This window comes from Branchiostoma lanceolatum, chromosome 5, assembly GCF_035083965.1.
Source record: "Branchiostoma lanceolatum isolate klBraLanc5 chromosome 5, klBraLanc5.hap2, whole genome shotgun sequence".
Taxonomy (NCBI): Eukaryota; Metazoa; Chordata; class Leptocardii; order Amphioxiformes; family Branchiostomatidae; genus Branchiostoma; species Branchiostoma lanceolatum.
The window spans coordinates 7,663,762-7,691,471 of record NC_089726.1 but is presented as its reverse complement, the minus strand read 5'-3'; the positions used below and the strand labels follow the sequence as shown (position 1 = coordinate 7,691,471).

Below are 27,710 nucleotides of genomic sequence, written 5' to 3'. Positions count from 1 at the left end.
TTTCACTTCGAAATGCTTGTTCGGCCCACACGGTCGCTTTTCAACAAGGTTGTAGTGGAGGGAAGGGGTCACGTATAAGAGTAAAAAAAAACTGATGATCACACTTATAATTACACGATGATCCTGTGTAGTATTGGCACATAAGCTCTGTTAATTGTAGAACACTAGTAGAAACTTTGAAAGGTAATGGTTGTAGGATTTAATTTTACATGCAGCTGCAGAGCTCAAAATGCCTTTCTTTTTTTCTGATGTTTCTTGCAAATATCTGTCATTGAAAAATCAAATGCTACATGTTTTTATGTTGCTTTCCACAGAGATTGACCCATGCCAGAGTGATAATGGTGACTGCCATGAGAATGCTGTCTGTCTTCACACTGGCCCTAACATGGTAAGATTACACAATGTCATGTGCCATACTCTGCTGCTTGTCTCAAATTCAAAAAAAAAACTTGCAATTTTACCACACTTGAGATTGCAGTTCTGTACCATTTCCGTCTGTTATACTTGTGACAATTGTGTATGCAAAAATTCCATTCAAACTGTTGTCCTGTTTTCCAGAGAGTATGTCACTGCCAGAGTGGTTATGAGGGTGATGGTGAGAGAAGCTGCAGGGCAGTCAACCCCTGTACAACGGTAAGGAAATAGTACAAGGATAGAAAACTCAGCCATTAGTCAATGTTAATCAATTACTGTAATCTTTTAAGACTTTGTGCCATTGACCTACGGATTGCTGAGGACATTGGTGATTTAAACTTTAATGGAAAATTGTCATACACTAACATGTATAAAAGAATTGAACCAAGAGAGAATTCATCTGTGCATGAAATCTGTTGAATACACGCACATGTAGTATCATGAGTTTCAAGTGCATGCAATACTCAGGGAAACTGGTAGCCAGAGTTTGATTAAGACAATTTGCTAATATCGTTGCTGTTCTTTTCCCTTCTGTAGAACAACGGAGGCTGCAGTGGTTTTGCAGTCTGTAACCACACAGGTCCCAACGAGAGGGAGTGTATATGTCAGGATAACTACATCGGAGACGGCATAACCTGCACGGGGAACATCGGACAGGTCTGTTCTGATGGATCCAGAAAAAACACTAAAATCTTCGATGAGAATTTCCTTCCGACACTAGCTTTTGTAAAGCCAATATGATCATGATTCAACATTTTGCTAGAAAACACTAACTTTTTCACTTACTACAAATTGCCTCCAGCATCCTTATAAGTTGTTAGTCTGTTAGACAGACGGGATGCAATCTGGTCTTCTTGCTGCTTAAAGTACAAATGTATGCCTGCAAGTGGTGATAACGGTCTCTCTTTCTCTTTGCCTTAACAGGAACTAGGGTTGAACCCCAACACAAGTCTTTTCTATTCCCTCCTTCAGGTAAGGAATTATTGTGGAAACTTGACCTGTTGTGTCATATTTCACTGAATCATACCATCTCAGCTGAAGTATTTAAATCTTTATACTGCACTTAAATTTATTATACCTTTGCAGTTTGGTAACTTCACTTGTGGTCTCACCGTCTTGATGCCAATTGCATGTTGAATTTTATCTAACACATACTAGTAAGCCATTGCACAGCGTACATGACTGCATATTATCCTAACAATATGTATTTTACATTTATGGCCGCTTCAGGAGTTTTTTAAGCCATCACTCGGGACTCAGGTATACCGACCAATAAACCAATTTCAGTTTCCATCATGAATACCCAGTTTCCATACTGGGTATTCAATAAGTCAACAAATTGATATGGGACCCCTTTGCTAAGCAAAAATCAAGAACACACTTTAAAGTAATGATGGACTAACAGCTTGATTTTGATATTCTTAACTAGACATCTGTACCATTTTAGGAATCTTTGGCACACAGTGAGATATCATACCATAATCAGCAGCAATTTTTGTGTCATTGCCATGATTTAAACCTTGTAACATTCTTCCCCTAGTCTACCAACTCTCACCAGCTGGTTGGGGCAGGCCCCTTCACCGTGTTCGCTCCCACCACTCGGGCCTTCATGAAACTGCAACAGGACACCCCTGGACAGGTAGGACCTCACAGGCACATAGATATACTACAACGGACAGTCTCTTCCAAGGACAAGGCATTGATTATTCACGGCTACCTCATATGACCTCTTTTGATAAATTGTTAATTTCCCAAAGAGGTCATCAATTTTCGGCTTTACTTGGTGAGGGGAGAGATCTTGGAAAGGCCTTGTCCTCTCTTGTCCTTTCATTTCATAGTTTGAAGCTATTGACCATTAAAGCCATCCATCAAAGTCATAGGTACCCACTGATGTAACAGTGATAGTCTTGTCTGCCAAAGACTGCTCCATGTGGTATTGATCTCATAGCAATAGTTTAATAAAGGCATGTAAACTGTAAGACTGAAAGGTCTTACTTAGACTTACAATGTATTCTAGACTGAGGACAAGCTGGACCAGTTTGCCAAATCCATTTCTAGGGCCATGTTGATGAATGTTAAACACCAAGGTAATATGAATAAGACAGCAGTTACTCAAGCAACTGGATAGATATTGAAAATGGTCATTTGTTTCAGGTAGCATCCACTACTGTACCTTTTGTCTGACTGGGGCATTGCTATGACTTTTGCTCCTTCCCAGCAGAGGCCAACCTCCCGGAAGTCTTTTAGTACTGTTCTTATCCATTTGATGATTAGATTGTCACAAGCTAAAGATGTTGGTCTGTACAATGTACTGTCCGCACCCAGGCACTTGTTCTTACTTGTCCTTTCATTGCTGAAAGTCCAAGCACAGAAAGATGTTGAATGGCAGCCTTGATCTAAACTGCTACTGCTGGTAGTCTACATGTTTCCTTTTTCTTTGCATTGGTTCTGTTTAGGTACTCTGCAACTATCCTATATTGGAGTTAACTTCATAGGGAGGTAGCATGTTGTACTAGTCGTGCTAAAGATGCAGCTTTGAACTGGATCTGTAACTTGTGTCACTGCCCCCCGCCCCAGGTGCTGAAGTGGAGACGCAACGGCATGCTGCACCAGGTGCTGCAGTACCACATGATCGGCTGTGTGCAGCTGATGTCCCACAAGATGGAGAAACAGGACAGCCTGCGCACCCTGCAAGGAGACCTCATCAAACTCAGTCTCACTCAGGTAAGCTCAGGTTTTCTATCTATTGAGATTCACCACATATGTTAAAGAATTGACATTACAGGTGACTATCAACCCAAGCTGCAAGGTTTATGAACCACTCACACCAGAATGGACCCCTACTCTCATTGATTAGTGTGATTGGATCTTGAATTGGCTTGGGGTGTGGCTCCTCACAACCACAGGACCTGTGCCTTACTTCCCTGGCGTAAGAACTGTACTCAGGGCTTAGTTGTGATATCTTGACATACTTGCTGTTTGCAAGCCCTCATTTATTTTTCTCTTACATGTAATTCATATAGTGGACATTCGTATGATATATAAGATATTGTCCAGTACAAAGGAAATGTTTTGTTTTTCAGACGGGGTTGCTGTTAAACGGGGACACTCACATTAACAGACTGGACCATGAGACATCCAACGGTGTGATACACTACATCGACAGTGTCCTGACACCCCCCAACATGCAGTCTTTTGAGGACTTGGTCGTAAGTAACAGTGGACTAGTTCATCTATTTACAAGTAGTTAGTACTTTGTCAATAACTGAAAATCAGAACTAAGAGTAAATGAGATGACACATTGGAAATTGTGCATTTTTTTCAAAAAGCTGTTTTCTGAAAAGGAAGTTGCTTGATTGTACTATCTATTCTATCAATATGCCAATATTTGTCGCATTCCACTACTAGACACAAATCAGTTTAAGTCATTGTCCCTTCTGCTAATATGGGGAAATAATAACAACACTTTCAGCACCAAGGAAAGGACCCATCTAGTCTTGGTGCTGATTTGCCTTCACTTTGTGTAACTGTTCCATGGAATTGAATTGAGACAATACTTTTGTCATAGTTTGAAATTCTATAAATGCTTAACACAACAGTTACATGAAATCCCATAGTACTCAAGTGAAGGCTTAGGTGGTGATACCCTCTAAGAGAATGTAGACAAAATGAGAAACTTTCTGTGTATGTGTGTAGTGGTAGCTGCGTGTGTGTCACCATGTTTTCTATGAAACCTCTGTACTACAGAACACTTCCTATGTAGCACCAAGAGACAATACCTGGGACTCACAGGAGACAGACCCATGGACAAGGACAGACTTAGTAGTAACTATGATTTTTGCCTCTTTCCGCGTTGGTTTGCTTGCTTGCCTACATCCCATTTGTGTTTTTATGCAGCCATGGATGACAGCCATTTGAAAACATTTCCACCCTTGCTTTTGGCTTGCCATGCACATTTTCATATGACAGTGCGTTGTGTGGACGAAGGACTTGTTTTATTTGTTGCACTCTTGTTGTTGGATGTTCTTAATTGTTAAATGAATTCTGTTACAGGCCAACATCACGGTTGTAGCAACTTCCTTCAAGTATAATCTGTTCATTGGGGCACTACAGGTAGGTTTCTTTGGCTTATGTAAACCTTACTCTGTGCTGAGGTAATATTTGGCACCAAATCTGTATTTTTAAAGAGGTTAGGTAGCAGGGAAAAGGTTCAGACATTCCCATGTTTGTCAATATCTTATTCATAATACTGCACTGCATGGAAACAAAGATTTCCACAAGTTTGCAAGCTTGGGCACTATGGTGAAACCCAACATTTCCTTGCTGTGTACACGGCTTTCCTACACCCGTGTCACCAAGATTGGACACATGTGCACACAAAAGTGCACACAAAGTGTCCAAAGTTTCCCACCTTAGGAAACATCTCGTGCCGGGAATAATTAACCATGATAATAGAGACTTGTGAAGTGCGTGAAAATTTACCTCGAGCAAGGAGCGCCTTGCCTGAGTAATTGTTTAAACTTTTTGCCCTGGGTACGTAAACCTATGATTTTTTAAAACCTCATTGTGTAAACCCCTGATACGTGTCTAATACGTTACATAATCGGGAAAGCCTAAAATACTGGTGCCAAACGATAACGCATTAAATGTGTGGCATGGCGTTGTATTGAAAACAAAACGAATGCTCTCATGATTTCACTCTTATAAACATTGACGTATGGGTCGCAGTCGTTGATTAAGGAGAACTCCAGCATATTGCCTGCTTTGCGTTTTCATTGCAAACATTGGCGTCTCTTGGTGCAATTTTGACTCCCATTGGTCTGACTCTAAGCCTGAGTCACGTTGTAGACAAAGACAAGACGACGTACCCACGCGGAGTTTAATTAGCATATCATTGTTCCCAAGTTAAACCACAGAACTCGATATCTAACATCGAAGTTCTTGTTTCACGTCACTGCTCCATAGGTATAAAATATACGGGTGATTTGGGTTCGAAACCTTATCCCCAAACCTGGACCGTACGTCATTGACATAGCCTCTAAAAGGCCCTGAGGATGACTGGGGATAATAGTAGAAATTGGCCAAAAAGATCAAGGATTGAATAGTATGCTAAGGGAGTCGGCTACGGAGAGAGGGTTCAACTTGCAAGCAAATATTCTCACTGTAGCCGGCGAAGTTAGTTTATCATCGACCATTCGCGATCTTCTGTATTTGAGTCTATGATCTACGAGTTGATTTGAATCTGTGCTTTTATGAAATAGTCATTTGCCCGTGGCAAAAATAAACACCGATTTGATGTGTATTGTGCTGTCTGGGCTTTTGTTTCTATGACAAGGGCGACAAAAAACTGAACGTAAATCTTATTTTTCTGTATTAATTTTCTGTACCGACTGTGATGTTCGTTCAAGTCCCATGAATCTAGACTGCTATGTGTATCACTTTGATTAATAGAAAGATTAACTACGTCACACGCGAACTATTATCGACATAGGTCCGTGTCTCCGTAAAACACACACACATACATGTAACATGTTCACCTTGCACTGAATGGCGTCCATTGCCTTTTAGTAAATGTTGTTTTGGAACATGACATGTTATATATTTGACTTGATGTATTCTAATTTCCTCGCCGGTTATATCGTCGATAGAACGATTTACTTGCAACTTTTACTGTTAACCTACTAATTTATCAGGCTGTCGTCATTTTGTTTTGTTTGTTTGAACCTTTGTTTATTCATGATAAGCTCAAATCGGCACGCAGGCCGCTTTTCATTGAGGTCATGAGGGAAGAGGTAAGGGTCATTCATAAGACACGGCCGCATGTTTTAACACCGTCCTTGGCAGGTATTGTTAATCTGTGAAAAACTAGTAATCAGGCTGCTCAAATCTGAATGTATGCAATAGACATACACGGTGTTTCACAAGTAATTATGTCTGTGTCAATGCAAATTCTAGTAAAAAAAGGGACATCCAATAGTATTTCTCGGTTAGCACGTGGTTTAAAAAGCAGGGACCAATCAAATTCTTGTCACCATTTTCAAATCTTTCAGTTTGTATTTGAGATGTGCAGATGTGTGTTGTTGCTATCTCTGTGTCTGGATACTAGCGTGGGTTATTTGACTCCTGCCTGGGATTATTTTGAGCCTGGTTTCTATTCTACGACAAGACTGATGCACGGCGTTTGAACACAGAACATCGCGACAGGAAGCTACCTTTGTGACTTCCTTGTAAAGCCACGGAGGTTATGTGGACAAATGACCCTTGGTAAAGCAAGACAGTCCGGACTTTTGACTACGGCTTCGCCCCGGACTTTTCTACCCGTGTCGGATGAAGAATGTGGACATTGCAGCGGCGTGTCTGGATACAGTAAAGCAACGAGCGACGAGTCATACGGACCGTGCGGCTAGGTTTTAGCCTGACACTACTGCGCCACTGGACAGTTCAGCCTGACTACCTCAGTTCGATGAAAACGATGACTTTCTGCCTCTAGAGGGCAGCAGTTAGACAGAATTGTAGACAACAACATTTGAAATCCATGTAGAATTCGAACTTATCAATGCATGTAGCTGTTAACCTAATAGATTTGTTAGAGTTTTGTACATGTTTCGAAATAATGTTAAATGTATCTGTATTCTTTTGTTAATTTTCATTCAGACACTTCGTACGTTTTCACCTTTTGTCTTGGTATTGTTAGCTTAGTCTGTGTGTAACTGTGAACGTTTTAAAAGACTGCATGTGTAAATGTAAATGTATGTAATTGAGAGAATGTATCGGCTGGAATGTATTGGTTGTTGTTTATCTCTAATTAAGTGAATAAAATGTCAATCTTTACGAACAATGATTCCGTGTGCTTTCGGTATGACAAGGTGGTATAAGGCAGGGGGCTGGGAGGGGGCAGGGGGGTGTCCGGGGGGGGGGGGGGTTCCGGGCGTAGTAGCATAGCAACGACGCTACTTTCAATGACAAAAGGTGTTTTGAAGGAGTACCCGGATGTGTCTGGACGGGCCGCGTGGTTAGACCAACTGGGGAGATAATTAGGTGATAATTACGCGATAATTACTGCTAAATTATGCACCACTCGATGGCACACAAAGGCCGACACATGTAATTTCCACACATGTCCACACGTTTACACACTTGTGCGCAAAGGTTTACATCGAAGGACACAAAGTGTACACGCAAATGGTCCGTTTACACAGATGTGCATAGGTTCCCCAAAAGGGACACATCGCATTTTCACTGTGGGAACTCATTGAAACCCGTGGAAATTAGGAATTTCCTAGCAGGTATACACAGGTTTTCAACGCGGAAATCTGTCTGTTCAAGCAGTGCTGAATACCATATTGAAGTTTGTAAACATTTTTGTCTTCCAAGATTTCTACTGTCGGAGAAGCTACCTGGGTCACATTCTCCGTATGGACCCCTCCATACACATCAGGCACACCCTACATTTTTGGAGGAAAAAAAGCCACTTTGATAGGCTTTCTGTTATGGACTGTGAACAGTTACCTTTGGAACACTTAGCCAGCTAAGCTAGTAACAGACAGCCATGGAATGCTAGAATTAACTAAGTTAAATTGATACTGTGACATCCTGGACATGTAGCATAAGACCATGAGTCTGTAAAATGTCATACATGCATCCCTTCCCTCCTGTTCCCATCCCACTACAGACAGCAGGGTTAATCAGCCTGGTGTCCGACCCTGTCCACACCCCCATCACCATGTTCTGGCCCACGGACGTGGCCCTGAAGTCCATGCCCAACCGCAAGTACCAGGAGCTGCTCAAGCCAAAGAACAGGGACGAACTCATTGAGTACCTCAAGTACCATATCATCAGAGATGCAAGGGTAGGTATAGTCTCCCACCTGGGCATTCACTAGCCCTTTCCTACCATGCCAATATCTGCTACTTCCTGGAAATCAGTTTAAGTAATTTCCTGAGTGAGAAATGAACAGGATACAACATATACTACAACACTTTCAGCACCAAGGAAAGTCTGTCGCTTGAGATGTCAAGTCCCAATATGATAACAATAATGATTTTCAGATTAATAATGGCCATTGACATTTTTCCATGTTTTCTGTTTCTGTACTACAGTATTATTTAGCCTGAGTGTTTGGATACTTCTAATGTAAAAAAGATATAGTCATGGTCATATCCAAAGATAGATTTCTATTTGATCCTGACAATTGATTCTGTTTCAGCTGTCTGCCACGGCCCTGGTGACCAGTAACGACCTTCGGACCTTACAAGGTTCCATGGTGGAGGTCAACTGCAAGGGGGAGAAGGTACAGGTCATGACTTACATCTGAATCAATCAATATGAGAACGAAGATGGAGCTTTTCATGTTTGATGCTCATGAAAGATCTTTACAAGAAGTTTTGATGGTAGAAACTTTGAAAGCTGTGAAAACTGACTGAAGGCTATGAAAATACCAGTAAAAGCACAGTAAGGGCATCCTCATTAGATAGATTCAGACAACGCTTGAAGCTAGACGTGCAAAGGTTAGGTTGATAAGTGGTTCAGTGTAATATAACCAGCTGCTGCCATGCAACGTGTGTTAACTGATGTGTTAACTGAATGGTGGTTATACCAGCCTTTACAGATACAGATAGCTATGTGTGAAAAAAAACTGTTTTTCTTACTTTCTCCTATAAGCCAAGCCCTCCAGGTGGCTAGAAATTAACATGGAAGTCTCCATATCTATAAAGTTTAACATAGAGAAATGGGCCCTGTTGTTCTGTTTGCCATGGATGAGTAACTCCTGGCAGCGTGCCAAATTTGTGTGATCCAACAGCCTGACCTATGTCATATCTTGTGCTGGGCATATCCATTTGAATTTAAAGGGACCATTTATATTGATCAGGGTGGTGTTAAGGGCACGACATTTGACTTTTGGTGGCCGACTGGATTACAGATTCTATCAAACTTTTTAAAACTTATTAACGATCAACCAACTCTGGACACCAACTCACAGACACTCCATTGTCGGGCGACCCCAACGGACCTACATTGACTAACTTGCTGGGGACGTAGGGGTGAGGGCTGAAGATCTAGAGCACTTAATGGCGGACCGTAGCAACTGGAGGAAGAGGGTTGACTTAGTCCGGGCAACCCGCCCAACATGATGATGAACGATCAGCCAACTTGAAGTTTTGGAGACAAAAAGATAGTCAAGTTCCTGTGTCAAAGTGGTAGTTCGTTCAGATGCTTGTTGTGCCTTGTATTACAAGTTTTCCTTTCGGGGTCTCTTGTGGCAACTATTTGGAACCAGGAGCTCAACTGTGAAGCTGCTATCAGTATAGAAACGACCTATCAAAGTAGTAGACCTTAGGACAAAATACTCTTGTCACAACTTTGTGAGGGTTGACTTAGTAAAGTTGTCTAATGTGCTTATATTTGCAGGGAGATCTTTATGTCAATGAAGACAGCAAGATTGTCCAAAGGGGCATCATGTTCGAAGGAGGGGTTGCATACGGAATTGACCACGTGTTGGAACCACCCAGTATTGGCGGGAGGTGTGACGTCATGAGCAACAGAACATTCACCGTAAGACTCTTCTCTCTCAGGAATTTTTAAAACTCTTTAGCCTTGCTCAATTCTGTGCTTCCAGCATTCCAGTTGATCCTTTTTCCTTCTATCAAAGTAGTTGTGATATGGCTCATTCTTCTGTATTCTTTCTCCTGTACCTGTTTGACTTGTAGGGAGAGTGTGGACCTTGTAGAACAGATAATATCTGTCCTGATGGCAGCAGACCAGTGGTGGGTACTTCACCTTTTCCTTTACCAATACTTTCCTCAGAATGGTCTATTTTTTCGTAGCATTTAGAATAGGTTAGGGAAGATTTTGCAGAATAGTGAAGAATATGTATAAAGGAAGGGAAAATGTGGGCTTTGAATTCAATAAATGCTGTGCTTAGTTGACAAAAGAAAGAAGATATGAACAGATTCTTGTGCTGAAAAGGGTTGGCACCAACATTTCGTTCCAGTTAAATTTTCTTACTTATTGCTTTGCAGTTTCTCAGTAAGTATTTTTCTTTGATAAAACTTTAAGCAATATGTTGTATACATATCATATCTATTTAAACTACAAATTGGGGTTTTTCTTTGGTAAAATCTGTCCTCATGATGATTATAAATTAACTGAAGTCATATTTTCCTCAGGGTCCAGTCCAGCGGTGTGTGTACATGTCGTACTACAGACAGGCTAACGGCTGTAAGAGGCAGTGTGTGTACACCACCCTCAAACCCAAGTGCTGCCCTAACTACTATGGCAGGGACTGCAGAGGTCAGTTCTGAATACTTACAATGTACTTCCTACAAAATCTGGCAATTCTGTTATGGAGAAATATTAAACTTTGTTCCAATTTAAATGAGTAGAATCACCAATTTTTCCATCAGTCATTTGGTCTTCTATATAGGATAGCTAAGTGCCGGGACCATTGTGTTGTTATCGTGCTTGGTACAAACATTTCTTGGAGAGAGCTAATGTCTTTCTTGGTGTAGTGACTGCCCTGAAAAGGAAAGGTCTATGATGTTCAAGAAATTTGTGTGCGTTGATATTTTTTTACAGGCATAATGCCACTAACTGACGACTGCCTTGATTTAAACTATAATTGCTTTGTTTCTTAGTTGTCTTGAAACAGGCAATGTACATCACAAAGGGAATAAAAGGCTAGGGAGACTGCATTGGTCAGTCTGCTTCAAAGTGATACTTGTGTACTGACTGTACGATTGTGTCTCAATGTAGCATGCCCTGGAGGAGCCCAGCAGCCCTGCAACGGCCATGGGAGCTGTGACGACGGCGTGGACAACCACGGACACTGCAGGTGTAACGTGGGGTACAGGGGACAGGCCTGCGAACTCTGTGATCCTGGCAGATTCGGACCCAACTGTGAACGTAAGTTATATAAGTAGGCATTGATTTAAGTGGCATTGCACTGCAAAGAGAACTGAATTTCTAATGGTAGTGTATTTGATTATGTTAAGAACAAATAGCTAAAGCTACACCTTACAAATGAGATTAACTCCTCATATGTTAGTAATGATTTTTATTATGGCACTTTTAGTTAAGTGATAGAAGAGCTTCAAAAGCTGTGACTTGTGCTGTGTGCTGTATGAAGTAAAATGTTTGTAATACCTCAAGTTTCATTGTCTATCATAATTGATATTTTTATGTTTGTGTACTTGTTGCTTATGTCCAGCATCTATTTGTCTCTAGTTTGTCAGTGCAGTAACCGTGGCCTGTGCAGGGACGGGATTGAAAACGATGGAGCCTGTTTCTGTGAGGCAGGCTGGACTGGACCCAAATGTGACCAGCGACTAGGTTAGTCAAGGATAATTTTCCAAACAGAACATTTTTTAGTCTTCCAGGGATAGGTACATGTATGGGGAAAATAACTGAATGAAGGTATCTTTTTATTAAGATGTTGAAACAGTTATGTTTAACTTCAACGTGCTATCGACAGCACCACACTTCCATGTCAAATGTTCACCTTTCTTCCAGACTCCATGCCGACCTGCGACCCACAGTGTGACCAGAACGCGGTGTGTCGTGAGGACAACATGTGTCAGTGCCTACCTAACTTCCAGGGCAACGGCAGAAGGTGTTCAGGTGAGAGTCTTAGTTTCTGCAAATGTGTGTTACCTTAATTTATAAAATGTTTTGTTTTGATCTCATCCAATGACTTGTTTTGAGCAGCAAATTTAAGCATCTCAATCTTCTTAAAGTAGACATTTTTCTGTTAATCACATTTTTAGAATGTTCATATCAAAAAGCATGTCACAGCCATAATCTTTTCTTCATATTACAAATATATACTACATACTTGACGGGTATGTCTCCAGTCACACATGTTTCATTTATCACTAGTCAAGAAATTTGTTTCACTTGGAGTTGTAGAAGCAAAGGTCCCTGACTATTTGTTGCCATTACCTGCCTGTTTCATACTATCTCTCTTTCTACAAAACTAGTAGTAGTAAATGAGTTTAGGATTATATTTATCTGCAGTGTAGCTCCCACACCAGTTTGTTTCATACAAAATACAGTCAACACTTAATGTTTGAAAATCGTGAATCTATGACATTCTCAAGTTTGGCTTCATGGAGAATCAATCCACCGTTTCTGCTTCCAGCGATCGACCTGTGTGCGTTGAACAATGGAGGGTGTCACCTGCGGGCCAGGTGTCGCCAGGTGGGCACTAACACCACCTGCCAGTGTGAGAAGGGTTACGAAGGGGACGGCTACGTGTGCAGGGGCATCGACAGGTGTGCCGCCAACAACGGAGGGTGTCACTCCAACGCCACCTGCAGATACACTGGGCCTGTAAGCCTTGATTTCATGTTTGAGGTTTTGTCAAATCCAGGAAATTCATAGATTTTTTCTTTTTGCAGAATTGTGTTCTCACATGCTTTTTTTCCATTGTCGATACTTTGTTGGTTACAAAATTGCAAATACACTTCTACTTTTTAAATATTGCCGCCTGGTTAAATGGAAATTGGCAACCATTCTGTTAAGATTTTTGTCATTTTTTTCTGCTTCCTGCGTTCTTGTCAAACTGTCATTTTATGATGTCCCCTCCCCATCATTAATTTTTTTTTCCATTTGATAGTCCAAACACACAATCCTTGCTATTCCATCCCTTAAGCCCCTACTGTATCTAACTGGGCCCACGGCACGCTTGCGGCCTCACATCCTAAATTGGACTTACTCTTGACTTTATGATTTTGATATCATGCAAAACACACAAGTGTGACTAAAAAGACAACAAAACACACAAATCGTTTACTAAAAAGATTTGTTTCTTATCAATGAAATTCGTTGAAAGCTCTGTCAAATCGTTCGGTTGCAGTGAGGCTGCCAAGATGCCATGTGTCCAATGAGATTGGGGCTCTTTCTGTAAAAGAAACCTCCAGAATCATTTACCTGATTGGCTGTAAATTTTAAACCGTAACTCCAACTGTTCTTGTTGCTTGAAGAACTCGCGCACGTGTACCTGTAAGCAAGGGTTCACAGGCGATGGGGAGCAGTGTAAGCTCCCTCGCACCACCATCGGAAGGTGTGACGTCAACAACGGAGGCTGCTCACCCAATGGCAGATGTGTGGAGATCAGGCCATCAGGTATGTATAGGAATGCTAATTTGGTGAGCTTGAATGTATCTTGAACACTTTTTGTTTCCTTATTTTGTGTTTTTATCATTTTTAACCACTCAAGCACTTATGGGAGAGTCCTTTTACCAATTAAAAGTCTTTACCCAGTAGTTATTTCACTTTGTACATAATGATTGTCATGAAGTTCTGTGAAGGCAAATAATTGCTTCCCGCATTTTTAGCTGATCACATGGAGAAGTTTTTAAGGGGAACAAATTTTGCATTTTGTTTTAATTTTGCATTTCTACATTTTGTCGGAGGTGGGCGGGGCTATGGGATCGGTCTATGGTTTTTCTGGTTGGTTTCCTAATTAAAACAACAAGAGTGTCTCTTATCCTATCCAAGTATACTACTAGTAAGTAGACTTAACATTGGGGTTATAAAAAGTAGTGTTCTACTTATCCTATCTGTTTTGCATCTCACAGCCAGGAAGCCTGCTGGAGACGTGCAGTGCAGCTGCATGAAGAGTTTTGTTGGAAACGGAACCATGTGTAACAGCGAAGTGTACCAGACTCTACAGTTCACGCCACAGTTTAGCAGATTCTACATTGTAAGGACTCATCAAATGTTTTTGAGATAGGACAGTTGAATATTAATGCCTGACTTAAAGAGATGCTGAATTTCTTGTAGTCGTCTTGCATTTAATTGCAAGGACTTTTCAAGGAACACTTGTGACAACCCTGTTAACCTTAAGCTTTTATTTTGCCAAATATTATATACATATTCGGAAGTTTTATTCGAATTTCATGGAATGCCTATTTGTCTTCAGAATACACACACTAACTATACGGTTATCGTCCGTTGTTTCCTGTCTTGCGAGAGTTAGATGTGCTTAATGGATGTCAATATGATGAAACTCAACGTATCAGTATTAGAAAAGTTTCAGAACAGTGGAATTTAACATCATGACAATGTACTTTCCTTAGACCATGCTGGTGTAATGTTTAACTTAATTTGACAGTAACATAAACGTCTTTTGTGTTGTCTATGATTGCAGGAAGTTCAGTTGTTTGAAAGAAGATCCTCAGAAGGAAGGAAGCTGAGGAGAATACTGGAGCAGTCCCAGCTCAAGCTGACATTGTTTGTTCCTAGCAATGAAGGACTGCCTGTTAATATGGTAAGGAAACTTTGTTTTGTGCTGCCAAAGATTTTTAAAAAACTGATCTCCATAGTGCATTTCATATGGTATTCTGTTTCTGTTATGTTATGTCAGACAACTTAATGTTACATATGCATATGCAGTCACGTAAGTTGAAACACTCATATTGTAGGCACTCTATCAATGTGCATCAGTTTTTTCACTTGTTTATTTTTGAATTGTTTTCAGTTTTGCCTTATTGCAATTCTTTCCATGCCCAACATTCCTTTTGCACAATCATGAAGTAAATAAATTTTGATATTTTGAAGTAAACTAGGTTTTTTTAAGACAATTGACTAAGTACTAAGAATAAAATAAAACAATGAGTAATAAAACAGCACAATTATCATTCATTCAAAATTGTTCTTCTCCTTCCTGTTAGTCTCTATCAGACAAGGACATCAAGAACCACCTGCTGATGAGCAAGTCGTTTGTGAGGTATGAAGACTTCAAGGATGGCATGGTGCTCAAGACCAAGGCAGACATGGAGCTAGTCGTGACAGCAGACTTTAAAAAGGTAAGAACGATGGCAGTCAGGTGCAAACCTCTTAGCTCAGAAAGTAGAAAGTTTTCCAGAGTGGATTTGGAGAAAAAAAACTTTGGAACCAATCTGAGTCAGCTTACAGCTGCGGAATCTAGTTGGCAGGATATTGAGTTTGAAAGCTGTCTTTGGATGAGCATGATGGCATTTTAAGATCATACCAATTCAATCTGTTGGTTCTCAGGCTTGAATGACTAATGCTGAACTGAGAGATCAACATGAATATAGTTTTGGTAACTGGTTGACACAGTTTCTAATTAGTTACTATTAGTCAGATTCAATGAAAAGCGGCCAGCGTGCCGATTTCAGCTTCTTAGAATAAACAAAGATTCAATTCAACTTTTCCTCCCAGCACTCTGTTTTTATCTTGAACTCTTTTGACCTCCTCCTAACTGTAATGTTCCTCCTACAGGGGGTTTACCTGGTGAATGACCAGGAGGTTCTGGAGTGGAACATCCCGACTACAAACGGCATCATTCACATCATCAAGGGACCGCTCTTCGCTTTGAGAGCACCGGTGGGTACCCAGCACAATTATATCTTAGCTGTAATTCTCATCCTAGATTTTAAACCAAGGAACATGTACAGTAAAGACTAACACTTGCATATATTAGTCAATATCTTTAATGTTCAGCAGTCTTATCTATAGCGTTGCCTTTGATTGTCATCGCAGAGATTTTGACAGTTAACTTTTCTCAACAATGACACCTCTCAATTTCGTTTTTTGTCCAGTAAAAAAAGCTAACAGTTAATTATAGGAAGAGTGAAATTGAAAAACATCACTGATTAGAGCCTAGAAGAGCTTGAATTATACCATAAAGCAAAAGTAAAAGCAAGTGAAAAAGTTATACATGGATAAGAATGACACCTTAACACTTGGAACAGAACCCAATTGATATAGTCTGATTGTAGTCACTGTGATAATACTTCCTACATTTTCTGCCTTTTGTGTTTACAGAAAGCCAGTGGGCAGATCCGAGACGTCGGCCCGACAGTGACATCAGGAACGATAGCTGGCATCATCATCGCTCTGCTCCTGGTGGTGGTGCTCTGTATGGTGGCCGCTTGCTTCTTTGTCAAGAGGCACAAAAGAAGTCCTGTTTTAGGAAAGTATAAAAAGGTATTGTTCTTGTCGTTTTTGTTTTTGTTTGTTATAGAGTGATGTGTAAGATGCCCTGGGGTCTTTATACATCACTTGACAAACCTATAAAAAAAGTCCTGATTTGGCCTTTCTTTGCTATTCGGCTGATTTTTGTGTATTCTGTATTATGTGTATTTTGTGACCGAGGCATGCGTCATACCATCAATCCACCCTACAGTAATATTTCCTGCTGCTATATTTGTTTGGAACACATAACACCTAATGTTGAACTGTTGTATGCCAACTCATCCTGTAATATATGAAATAACAGTTACTCAAACAACTGGATAGATTTGTAAACGGTCAGACGTTCCTGGTAGCATCCACTACCTTTCGTCAGTGACTGATGAAGGTTGATCAAGTTGTAATAACAGTATTATTGTAAAGCATTTTCGACTTGATACAACAGTTCATGATCAACAAGGTTGATTTTGTCCTTATTTGAATGGCATGCTGGCAAGCATGAAGTACTTTCTATCAGATTATACCATGCAAATTTGCACCTAATGCATAAGATGCATTTTTCATGAACACAACTTTGGTATGTAAATAATTGTTTTTTGTTTATCAGTAAGATTATAGAGACTCATTTACTGATCTCATGCAGTTGCTGGATACTGGCTGAATACCTAACATGATAAAGTCCTGTCAATCTAACTCTCTTGTTTCCCCCAGACTGATGATGGGGGCAGCGTCACCTTTGACAATCTCAACAACTGTAAGGAGGAGGCAGAGTTCGATACCTTTGAAAATCCAACGTACAGCAAATTGTGCAACTTAGAGGTGAGACAGGCCATGCATTTTTGTACTCTCCAAGCAGAGCATGTGTTTCGGCTGGTTTTTGACGTGTTTTTAGGCGTTTTTTCTGGCTTTCTACTTTGTCATCTTTTTTTTGTCTAGCCAACCCACAGTATGAGAAGAAAGCCCGACAAAAACGCTTAAAAACACGTCAAAAAACAGCCGAAACCCATGCTCTGCTTGGAGAGTAGCAATTTTGATCTTAAGCGAACAAACATCATCTGGAAAACACAATACTGTTGATACTTGTATTGTAGGTTGTAACATTTTTACTTACAGTATGTTCGCTCTGTATGTTCTCAGAGACAAACTAATAAAATCAAATACATTCACACATCCTGCCTGGTCTCAGCTCTGGCCACAACTATGTACATATACCTCCATATCAATTTGCTGTACAAAAGTCATATGCATGTATGTCTTTGAGTTGAGAATTCCACTTTTCTATTTTCATGACATATAGAGAAAGAGCTTGCAAAAGACTAGCACTCTTGGTGTTGGGAAAGCATCAACAAAAGTCAAAATGGAGCATATTGGTAATAATGTGTGCAATTGAAAGTTGTCATATTAAACTTTACATTTGATATTAAATCATATACAAAGTCAAACCACTAGATTCGAACCTTACACCATCGAGAAAGCCCCACCAAGGCAAAACTGGTCTGGATGTGGGCTTGAATAAAAAGTCTTAAACAGGGACTATGCGGCTACAGCGTTTTTTCTGAAGATACGGCGTGAGTGTATACGGTTGGCTTGAGGTTGCCCACTACTACTGCCTACAAAGTCAAACAACTAGTGTTAGGCCCTTGACCTTAAACTTGAATAGTTTCTGTAAAGTTCTCTAATATGTCATTCTAGGAAGAAGAAAGACTGAAAGTTGTCATATCAAACTTTTACATTTAATATTGAATCATATACAAAGTCAAACAACTAGTGTTAGGCCCTTAACTGGATAGCACTTACTGAAAGTTCTGTAATATGTCACTGTAGGAAGAAGAAAAACTGATGAGGCAACAGGACGGGTATGATTCTGTAGTGACAGCATGACCCCGACCGTGACGTCCCCTCTCCTGCCCACGCTTTCCACCCACGACAACCAACGGTGCCACCACGGAGAGCTGCCCCCACGATTCTCAGGTTCAAGTTCAACACACAACGTGACCCCAAAGACGTGCCCCTTCTTCAGTGTGTTTACACTGGTCCACATCTGTTGAGAAGGACAGGCAGCAAAATTCAATTCTTGGACCTCTGAGCTTCAAATTCTTGTTACCTGTTTAAAGATGAGTAACTTCTGAAGGGTCAAACACATGGACAAAATTGAGGCAGAAACACGTTGGAATCCATATTGTGTGTCCCAGACCTCTTAGAAAGTAGCCTCTTCTACCTCATCGTAGTAACATCATACTACTATGATACCATCAGAGCCGTCAGAAAAAAGCACATTATAAGCCAAAAAAAGCCTAGAGCCTGCTACTAGTAAGGATGTTACTAGAAAGTGATGATTTGAATTTCGGAGGTCCAAGAATTGACTGTTTTGTCAGTTCCTTTAACTGATATGTGTACACACTAAATGTGGTGTGCACAACAACAACTCACTTCCTTAGGGTAAACGATGGCTCTATGATGCTGTCTTGTAAAGTTATGAAGTTTGACAACTTTTTGAGAGAGTTGTGAGATTTCCCATCGCTGGGATCAACCATTTTTTACAGTTATCAAGTATAGTACACATGTGAATATCTTACGGACCGAAAGACTTGACTGTACAATACATTTGTCATCATGAATTTGCTATGCACACATCAGATTAGAGGTTGAATTTGGGGTATGTGAAGTGCAATAGGAGGGGCCAAAGTTTGAGAATGATGTTCAGAGGAAAGCTGTTGCTTGCAGTGGCTTGATTAGATATGTGGAAGTATTTCCGTCTAAAATAATTTTCTGTGTACAGGTTTTAACATTTTATGGTAGACAAAATTATGATGTATTGTCTGAAGGGAAAAAAACTTATGTTAAAATGGAGTTGGTAAGTGATGAAATATTTAATATCATCATAAGGAAATCTCTTGCAAATGTTGATATTCTATAGAGTTATGTGTGTTATCTTTAAGATTTATTATAAAGAAGTTTTTATGATGCTTGAATAGTGATGAAGGTAGCCTCACACCTTCACTATGAACACCCTACGCAGATTCCACTGTATTGTCTAAATGCTATTTATTCATCTGCAAGCATGCTAGATCGTAGTGCACAAGTCAAACAGCTATAGCTACTCGCTTGAAAAACATGTTTTTTCAGACATTTTTTACCTCAAGCTCTGCCTGTACGGAAGTCATGAAGTGCCATAGAGTGGCCAGAAACTTGGACAAATGTAAAGTGATAGCGACAAAACCGATTTGTCTGTAACAAAGGGCTAACTATATGTGTAAGGGAATGTTTTACTTCTGCTCTGCCCTGTACACATGTAGGTTGTTCGACCTCAGTTGTATGTGCACCTCATTGTAGCTTTTGACTGACATGTTAATAGGGCAGTTTGTAAGATAATCTTAGACCTTTGCTAGCGTGAGATACAGGTAAGTGCAAGAAGAGTTGAAAATATGGAAAGATCATTTCATGTACATTATTAATATTCATGCTGTATGGCTAGCTATCAGCTAATAGCACCAACTTTATACCATCCAAACTCACTGTAACAGCCTTAGCTTGATGTGAACATTCAAAAGCCATACAAGATTCCTGCTGAAAAATCCCAAAACTTTTTCATTCCAAAGTGTTGTCGCCACAAAATTCCAACCAAATAACTGTTCTTTGAGTTGAAAAGAAATTAAATGAAATACTGTGAAAGGGGAGATGTTTGTGGCGGCTTTACGTTTGCGGTTTTCGTGGTCATGACTGCAAAAAAATTTCGGCCGGATTGTTTGACTGATTCTTCCCGCCTCTCCCCTTGTATCAACCCCAAACTAGAAACCACCGTGAACACACCATCTTCTTCCTACCGCACAATTCGCCGCCAACATTTCTCCCTTTGCAGTGGCTCTACTATGGTCATGTTTGTTAAGAGTAAGACTATCAGAAAGATTGAAAGATGTACATAAGAATGGACAATAAGACATAATTGTGATGGATTGATGATGAGACACTGTTTGATGTTGCCAAGCTCTGTAATATAAATGTAAACAACTTTATTGATTAAATCTATCTCTTACATCATACTTTTGTCTGCTTAGTGTTGCCTCTTTGTGATACAGATTTATTTAATGCTCAGTAGAAATACTGCCATTGAGGACTAAGTCTGTAGTGAATCCAGGCATGTCTCTCATTAAAGGAGTCCTAAACTCCCACCCTCTTTTATAGCGCTGAAACCCACTCGGGAAATGTTCGGCAAACCCTCCCGGTCTCAGCCCTGATCTTTTGAACGGAGATTTTGGGTTATGGGGACGTCACTGACAGTTGCTCATAAATGATTAATGAGCTAGCCTTATTTGGCACAAATAGTCGTTGGTTGCTCATGAATAATTAAGTAGCGATGTAAGACGTAAGCTGATAGCTTACCAGCGTCCTTTGCGGCTTTGCTCAAAACGAGCTTTAGCAAACCCTCTGAATGGCTGAAAGCTGTTTGGTGGCGACGTCGCCAGAACCGTGTTCAGCGGCTCGGAAGGGCAGGGCCGCTATGGGAGGTGAGGAACATATCGTGTCTGCTGGGAGTATGTAAACTCCAGGAGGGGGTGCTATTTTGCCATAAATTATGTATCAATTAATATGTAATCAGCCAACTTTGTACAGAATTCCGTTTGTGGGGAATTAGGCGACGTGTGTTTTGTAAAACAATATGATTCTCAATAACCCCGTGCAGACCCTACCCATGTATTAATATATTAATATATAAAATATTCACACTGAAGGAAGTGTCTATACGTATAGGGATACGTATAGACACTTCCTTCAGTGTGAATATTTTCGACTCCGAATATCATCAAGAAGGCTAATTGTTGATGAAATATATTTCAAATTAGTTTTTCTTATCGCCCCCGAAATCAAAGTTTGTAACCCACCTTTTTTCATCCCTTGTCAGACATATTGTATTTAGCACTGAGAGTACTTGGGGAGTTTAGTAGACTATTGAATACTTTTTGGTGCGCGCGGAATTAGTGGGTACTTCATCGTATACTGTGAAATAGTATGCATTTTTCACTCCCTGAGATTATCATTTATTGAACAACGATAGCCCCCTTCCTGACGTCACAAAATTATATCCGTCATTCGAGTGGCCGTCATCACTGTGCGAATTTCAAACGGTGGAATAGCCTGAACTATGACGGACATTTGTAAAACAAGTGACAACTTGACTTTGGGGTATACAAGCTGGTACAAACTGGTCAAGATTTCAAAATTTTCTCCGACGTTAGCATACTCCCGGACCGCCCTAGGATTGTTGCAGCGTCGGGACGGCGTCGCCCCCCAAAGCTTAAGCTGAAACCCTTCTGTATTTGTTTAATGACCTTTAATCTATCAGCAGAATTTGCCCCTCAAAATTTAGGAAAAAGCGTTTCAGGGGTCAAGATTTCACAATTTTCTCGAAGAAGAATGTTGCCGGCGAAAAATATGTCGGGAGGACTCGGGGGCGTCGCACTCCAAAACTCAAGCTGAAACCCGTCTGTATTTCTTCATATCTAGAGATTCATTAAACTTAGCTTACTTTACCAGCAAAATTTGCCCCTCAAAATTCAGGAAACAGCGTTTCAATGGGTCAAAAATCCCGTGGGAGTCATGTCGGGAGATCGCTAGACTCTACCAGTCTCCACGGGTCGCTGGGAAAATAGTAGAAATTGGCCAAATAGAGTCAAATGTTTGAAGGGAGTCGGCTACGGAGATAAGGTCAAATATGGCAACCCATATCTGACTATTTGGCCAATTTCTACTAATTTCCCAGCGACCTGTGGAGACTGGTAGAGTCTAGGAGATCGCCGTTCCCCCCAAATCAAGCTGAAACCCTTCTGTATTTCTTTTAACTGATAAAGATGTCATCAAACTTAGCTTACTCTTACAGAAAAAATGCCCTCAGGAAATAGCATTTCAGAGGGTCTAGATTTCAAAATTTTATCAAAAATATTTAATTTTCCCTTGGGAGCATGTCGTGCCTCTGGCGATAAATATGTAGAGAGGGCACCATTCCCCCCAAATCAAGCTGAAACCCTTTGTTATTTCTTTTTACAAACATGCAATTAGCCTACGGGCATGAATTTGCAATAAACTAAACTATTATTAAACTTAGCTTACTCTTCCAGCAAAATTTGCCCCTCAGAATGCAGGACATAGCATTTCAGAGGGTCTAGATTTCACAATTTTCCGGGGGAGCATACGCCTTCGGCGCTCGTCATTGTGGATATTAATACATCTCAAATACCCCCCCCCCCCCATTCAAAATTTCGTGCCGCCGCCTCTGTACCAACGTGTGAACTTTTACGTAACGAGTCAACGTAACGAGTGCGGACAAGAGAACGTTGATCCAGTGGCCTTGAACCCCCAATATTGATTTGTTTCATAAGCTTGTATCCCCCTCGAGTCGTCCCGGTTCAACACTGGTGTTTTAGGGCTTTGTGCTCCCAGGATCGATCATTATATATCCTTATATCGCGAACTTGAAATAAAGAAATTGTAGAGACAGAATGTACAGACAGAAAAGGGCACAGAAACGATTCAAATCTCAACTCTAACCATAAGACAACAATCTTTGTCTTAATACCAACAAAAGCATTATACCTTTTTTAATAGAAATTTTAATTTTTCTCATTTAAAAGCTTTTCTGATATCGTTACATAACCAACATGTGAACTTTTACGTAACGAGTCGACGCCCGTGCGGACAAGAGAACGTTGATCCCGTGGCCTTTAACCCCCAATATTGCGTTTTTGAACGTGACTCAGCAGTTTATATTACGCTCTTGTCAAAGGAAGAAGGACTGTATTTCCTGCAGGGGGCAGCAACTAGAATCAGAAGTTAACTGTCGACGTTGCATTATGGGAGGTGGTGAGTATATTCTAATTGTCTTTTGCTAGTTAGCCATAGCAAGGATAGATTACAGTTATATCAGAACTGATACTCGTACGGTAACGTGTTACATTTTAGAGGGACAGGGCTCCTTCAGATTCGGCCAGCGTCAATGTCACTGTTTACCGTGATGAACAAAACGTTGCTTCCTGACTATTATAAATCTTACACCAGGCAAAGAAGAAAGATTTAACCATTAAAACCGTCAATAACACTTCAATATCGGTGGATAAATTTAATGTAAGGTTACATGTAACGCTACAACTATAAGATCACAATTGTAGTGATACAACATGAACTTCAGACAGAAAAATACCCCTCAAATTTCAATGACGAATAGATGGTTATATCTGTTAATGCTTGATCATAGTTAAAACATCAAAGAAATATCTTTTTTCTGTCTCCTATGTTAAATGGTTTGAAACGTCGTCCATGGTTCACACAGTACAGTGACCTGAGCAGCTTGGACGTGTGCGGTCGATCATTGTTTATCTTCCGTATCAGTTACAAACCAATAACCACGCAGGTGTAACGTTAGATTTCGCTCTGTGAATGCCATGCTATGGCCACGCCATACACTTGTTTGTTCAACAGTGACGCCTCTGCAAACAATAACGTTACATCGCTGATCGAAGTAGTTCTGTACCATACCCTAGTCAAGTTCCGGTATTTCCGGACAATTATGGGATCGGGTCAATATTTCTAGTTCTATTTCAAGTGAAAGTTTGATTTGTGTAGTTATCCTAGTCGGTGATAAAGTTATAACGTATATCTAGCGAAAATGATGGGTATTTCTTTGCAAATTCAAACGACGGTTTTAGCTCACAGGCATGTAACGTGCAGCTCGGTTTCACTGCACATTATCGCAGTTTCACAGCTTTGTATAACTGTTTTACTGATTTGTATCTTAGAGGGCGCAGGCGGTAGACCTTTTTGGCGACGCCTCTGAGGCGGAGCTTTTTGTTTTAACTTGTGTCTTGTTATGCTTTCAACATCTGCTTCCATCTGTCAGTATAACAAACTACTGACAGTTTTACACCTGTGCCCCAGGTCCAAGCAGGAGATGTCGTGGCGGCATCTGCCGCAGCGAGGCGAAACTGGATGGAAAGACTGTCATCATCACAGGGTCAAACACCGGCATTGGCAAGGTCACTGCCAAGGACATGGCCAGGAGAGGTCAGAGGTCATCCTTGGTTGAATACTAAGTAGTGAACTGCCATTCGTTGATTGATTGTTCTGAAGGATTTCAAGATACTACTAGTATTGAATTGAAATTTTCTGCCATGATATCTAATGGAATATTCAAATGATAATTACTTCACCTAATGGATTGAAGTATTGTTTGGGCTTTTTTCTGTTTGTCTGTCAGCTTCAAAGGCACACGGAAAAGCAGCAGCTGGTTAAGGGATTAGGGCCTGTCAGAACATAAGGCTGTCTCCAATTGTAACAGTATGATCCTCGCCCCCCCCTGCCCACCCTGTAACAGGTGCAAGGGTGATCATGGCCTGCCGTGACCTCACCAAGGCGGAGGCCGCCGCCACAGAGATTCGCCTGGAGACCGGGAACGAGAGCGTGGTGGTGGAGAAGCTGGACCTGGCATCGCTCGCCTCCGTTCGGGAATTCACTACCAAGATCAACCAGCAGGAGGGACAACTGGACATCTTGATCAACAATGCCGGTGTGTATCAAGGACATTATCTAATGCTTACAACAACTGCAGTCTGTTGTAGATGTCAATTTTGGGCTAATATTCTGAATAATTTTTTTTTCTCCCTTTCTCCCTTCTCTGTATCAGGTATCATGTACTGTCCTCCCTGGAAGACTGCGGACGGTTTCGAGATGCAGTTTGGCACGAACCACCTCGGCCACTTCCTCCTCACCAACCTCCTCCTGGACAAGATCAAGGCCTCCGCCCCGAGCCGCATCGTCGTGGTGTCCTCTCTTGCCCACGAGTCAGGGAGGATGTACTTCGATGACGTCAATCTGACCAACAACTACGGACCAAACAGAGCCTACTGTCAGAGCAAGCTCGCTAATGTGCTGTTTGCTAACGAGCTGGCCAGGAGGTTAGAAGGTGGGTATTCTCTATTCTACAGTTTTAGAAATTCCAAATATATTGGGTTGAGGTAGGGAATAGCTCAACTGAAAGTTGTCTAAGAGACCTGATATGTATGAAATAGTGATTGTAACTTCTCATCATTCCATTCTCAAATACAGCACTATCTCAATGGTGTCAAATGTCTGGTTGTCTAGCCAAGTAGATGCGAGATTGAGAGGTCCCGGGTTCAATTCCAGGCTAGACATTGTGTCATTGGGAAAGGCACTTAACACGACTTCCCTCACTCCACCCAGGTGTAAAAATTAGTACCTGACTTTGGTGGGGGTGGGGGTGGGTAAAAGGTGGTGGAAGGAAAGGGATGGGCTCCGCCTTCCAATACCGTGCCGCAAACACCATGGATAACAATCCAACGGCCTCAAAATGTCAAATTTAGCTTTTTTAAAGAGCCACAAGTGTTTAAAATCCTCTTGCATTTACACCTCTGAAGGAACTGACGTGATCGTGAACTCCCTCCACCCGGGCGTCATCGAGACCGAGCTGCAGCGGAACATGGCGGAGGGCTGCGGGTGCACGTACACCTGCTGCAAGTGCTGCTTCTGGTGCATGGTGCGGTCCTTCGGCAAGTCGCAGTGGGAGGGAGCGCAGACAACCATCCACTGCGCCGTCGATGAACAGATAGAGGGATCCGGACTCTACTTCTCGTAAGTAGACTACACGAATTTCCTCACTTCACTCAGGTGAAAGCGAGTACCTAGCTTTGGTCAGGGACATTCTTTGAATAGGAACGTTAAATGGTACTGAGGTCCCCTGTTTGAGGAGAGCCACATGTACACCTCGAGCACATAAAAGAACCCATCACACTTATCGAAAAGAGTAGGGGTCCTTCCTGGTGTGAGTGGATCAAATAAGTCTGTCCAGATATGCAGCTTGTAGTCTTCAGCACAAACCTGGTGTGTTACGCCATGATTTACCAGGTATGAAATACAAATAAACATGTGATGTGCAAGCAGATGCACAGATCTTTTTTTTAAAGCGTTTTGTAAGACTCAAAACTGGGGCCTATTTTTTCACTGGATACCTTGCCTTACTTAAAAAAAAAAAACAGCCAGCGCAATTTCATAACAAAAGGTATCACCATACATCTGCTAGGAGATTAAGTTTCTTCTTCCAAAATACTGTAATGCACTTCAGTGTGATACCATAGATATAAGCCGATGAAATCTTGAGAGGTTCAGCTGCTTGTCTGACTATACAGTGTAGATAGCACTTCATACTAGTGCATACTAGTGCATACAATGTATATTCAAGTCTGTATGAGTTGCGTATTGATATGTTTTGGCTAAGGTAAAATTTGTGGGAAAGAAGTTGTTTTTAACTTTGACCCAACGTTGTGCAGTCTAGTCATTGAAAAAAACCCAAAATTTTTGGGGCCTTGAACTTGATTGAAGATAAAAGATTAATAAGCAACTCATAGACTTGAATATACACACAAGTGTGAACGGGCGCCCTTACCAATCAAGATGGCAGTGCATCAAAGACTAAAGCCACAAGGCACAATACATGATGTACATGTTATGGAGTGTCGTGGAAAATAGATATCACAACATCCACAGCAATGTTTTTAGACAGTCTGTCCTTCTCCCTCCCAGTGACTGTGTGCCGAAGCAGCCTGCCCCCCAGGGGAGAGACGACGTGGCCGCCAAACGACTGTGGGACCTCAGCGAGGAAATGGTCGGACTCAAGAAGGACTGAAGAAATGACAGATTCTGTTGCTGTTACAAGGCTGTCCCACTCTTGCGTGTATCAAGTCCATTTGAGTTCCATATAAATAATGTTTTTTATGACAGGACATAAGTTGTTTTAAAATATATTATTAAGTATTTTTGTACATGGATTGATATGGAATATTCTATGACTAGAATCTGTGGAAGTATTTCAAATTCACTGAACATAAAAAAAAACATACAGAACTCATACAAACTTGATATAATAAGCACAACTGTGACAGCCCCCTTACACATGTATTAGAATGACTAGACGTAGGTGCATTGTGCAACTGTGGAGCCATTTGTGTGGCACATTTTGTGTTCTTCATAACTGTTTTAGAGTATTCTATTGTGTTACATATTGGAATGTTTTCAATGGCCTTATATCAATGACATAATAATTGTATACCATCAGTTAATGTTTTATTCTGACAGTTACAATGTGCTAAAATGAGACAGTGTATATCAAGACCCATTTTGACAATAAAATACAACACAACTTCAATTCAAAGAGGTGTATTCTTCAGGTTGCAATGGCAACTATCATCTTGTGACATTCAACAATTTATAACAATTGGATATTTGGAGTTTCTTTTTAACTCAACCAGGAATCTCACCTGCTGACATTTTGGTGTCTGTCAGACACCTTCTTCAGAGCT

The 27,710-nt window shown here is 40.9% G+C and overlaps 2 protein-coding genes across 3 annotated transcripts in view; both read left to right on the top strand.

Annotated features, from left to right (window-relative positions):
* LOC136435121 (stabilin-2-like) overlaps window positions 1-20,390 on the top strand; it is a 138,308-nt gene extending 117,918 nt beyond the window's left edge. The window contains exons 41-67 of the mRNA XM_066428352.1: window positions 315-388; window positions 559-633; window positions 952-1,071; window positions 1,339-1,386; window positions 1,645-1,674; window positions 1,955-2,053; window positions 2,992-3,138; window positions 3,498-3,623; window positions 4,162-4,239; window positions 4,468-4,527; window positions 8,087-8,263; window positions 8,621-8,704; window positions 9,823-9,966; window positions 10,122-10,178; window positions 10,581-10,704; window positions 11,167-11,316; window positions 11,638-11,742; window positions 11,923-12,030; window positions 12,551-12,741; window positions 13,395-13,536; window positions 13,992-14,116; window positions 14,564-14,683; window positions 15,087-15,221; window positions 15,658-15,762; window positions 16,204-16,365; window positions 17,062-17,169; window positions 18,175-20,390. Of these exons, the coding sequence (XP_066284449.1) occupies window positions 315-388; window positions 559-633; window positions 952-1,071; window positions 1,339-1,386; window positions 1,645-1,674; window positions 1,955-2,053; window positions 2,992-3,138; window positions 3,498-3,623; window positions 4,162-4,239; window positions 4,468-4,527; window positions 8,087-8,263; window positions 8,621-8,704; window positions 9,823-9,966; window positions 10,122-10,178; window positions 10,581-10,704; window positions 11,167-11,316; window positions 11,638-11,742; window positions 11,923-12,030; window positions 12,551-12,741; window positions 13,395-13,536; window positions 13,992-14,116; window positions 14,564-14,683; window positions 15,087-15,221; window positions 15,658-15,762; window positions 16,204-16,365; window positions 17,062-17,169; window positions 18,175-18,231 (2,951 nt within the window). The 3' untranslated portion in view covers window positions 18,232-20,390. The remainder of the gene's footprint in view (window positions 1-314; window positions 389-558; window positions 634-951; window positions 1,072-1,338; window positions 1,387-1,644; window positions 1,675-1,954; window positions 2,054-2,991; window positions 3,139-3,497; window positions 3,624-4,161; window positions 4,240-4,467; window positions 4,528-8,086; window positions 8,264-8,620; window positions 8,705-9,822; window positions 9,967-10,121; window positions 10,179-10,580; window positions 10,705-11,166; window positions 11,317-11,637; window positions 11,743-11,922; window positions 12,031-12,550; window positions 12,742-13,394; window positions 13,537-13,991; window positions 14,117-14,563; window positions 14,684-15,086; window positions 15,222-15,657; window positions 15,763-16,203; window positions 16,366-17,061; window positions 17,170-18,174) is intronic.
* A 2,683-nt stretch (window positions 20,391-23,073) lies between these two features.
* Window positions 23,074-27,291, top strand: LOC136434756 (retinol dehydrogenase 13-like). 2 transcript variants are annotated; one of them, XM_066427795.1, is made up of 6 exons: window positions 23,074-23,205; window positions 24,277-24,402; window positions 24,713-24,904; window positions 25,022-25,300; window positions 25,773-25,986; window positions 26,935-27,291. In XM_066427795.1, the coding sequence occupies exons 1-6, from the start codon at window positions 23,196-23,198 to the stop codon at window positions 27,035-27,037; spliced, it is 924 nt and encodes a 307-aa protein (XP_066283892.1). In that variant the 5' UTR covers window positions 23,074-23,195; the 3' UTR covers window positions 27,038-27,291. The 2 variants fall into 2 exon arrangements, with proteins under 2 accessions (XP_066283892.1, XP_066283893.1); XM_066427796.1 differs by having other exon boundaries at window positions 23,083-23,205; window positions 24,258-24,402.
* The last annotated feature ends 419 nt before the right edge of the window (window positions 27,292-27,710 follow it).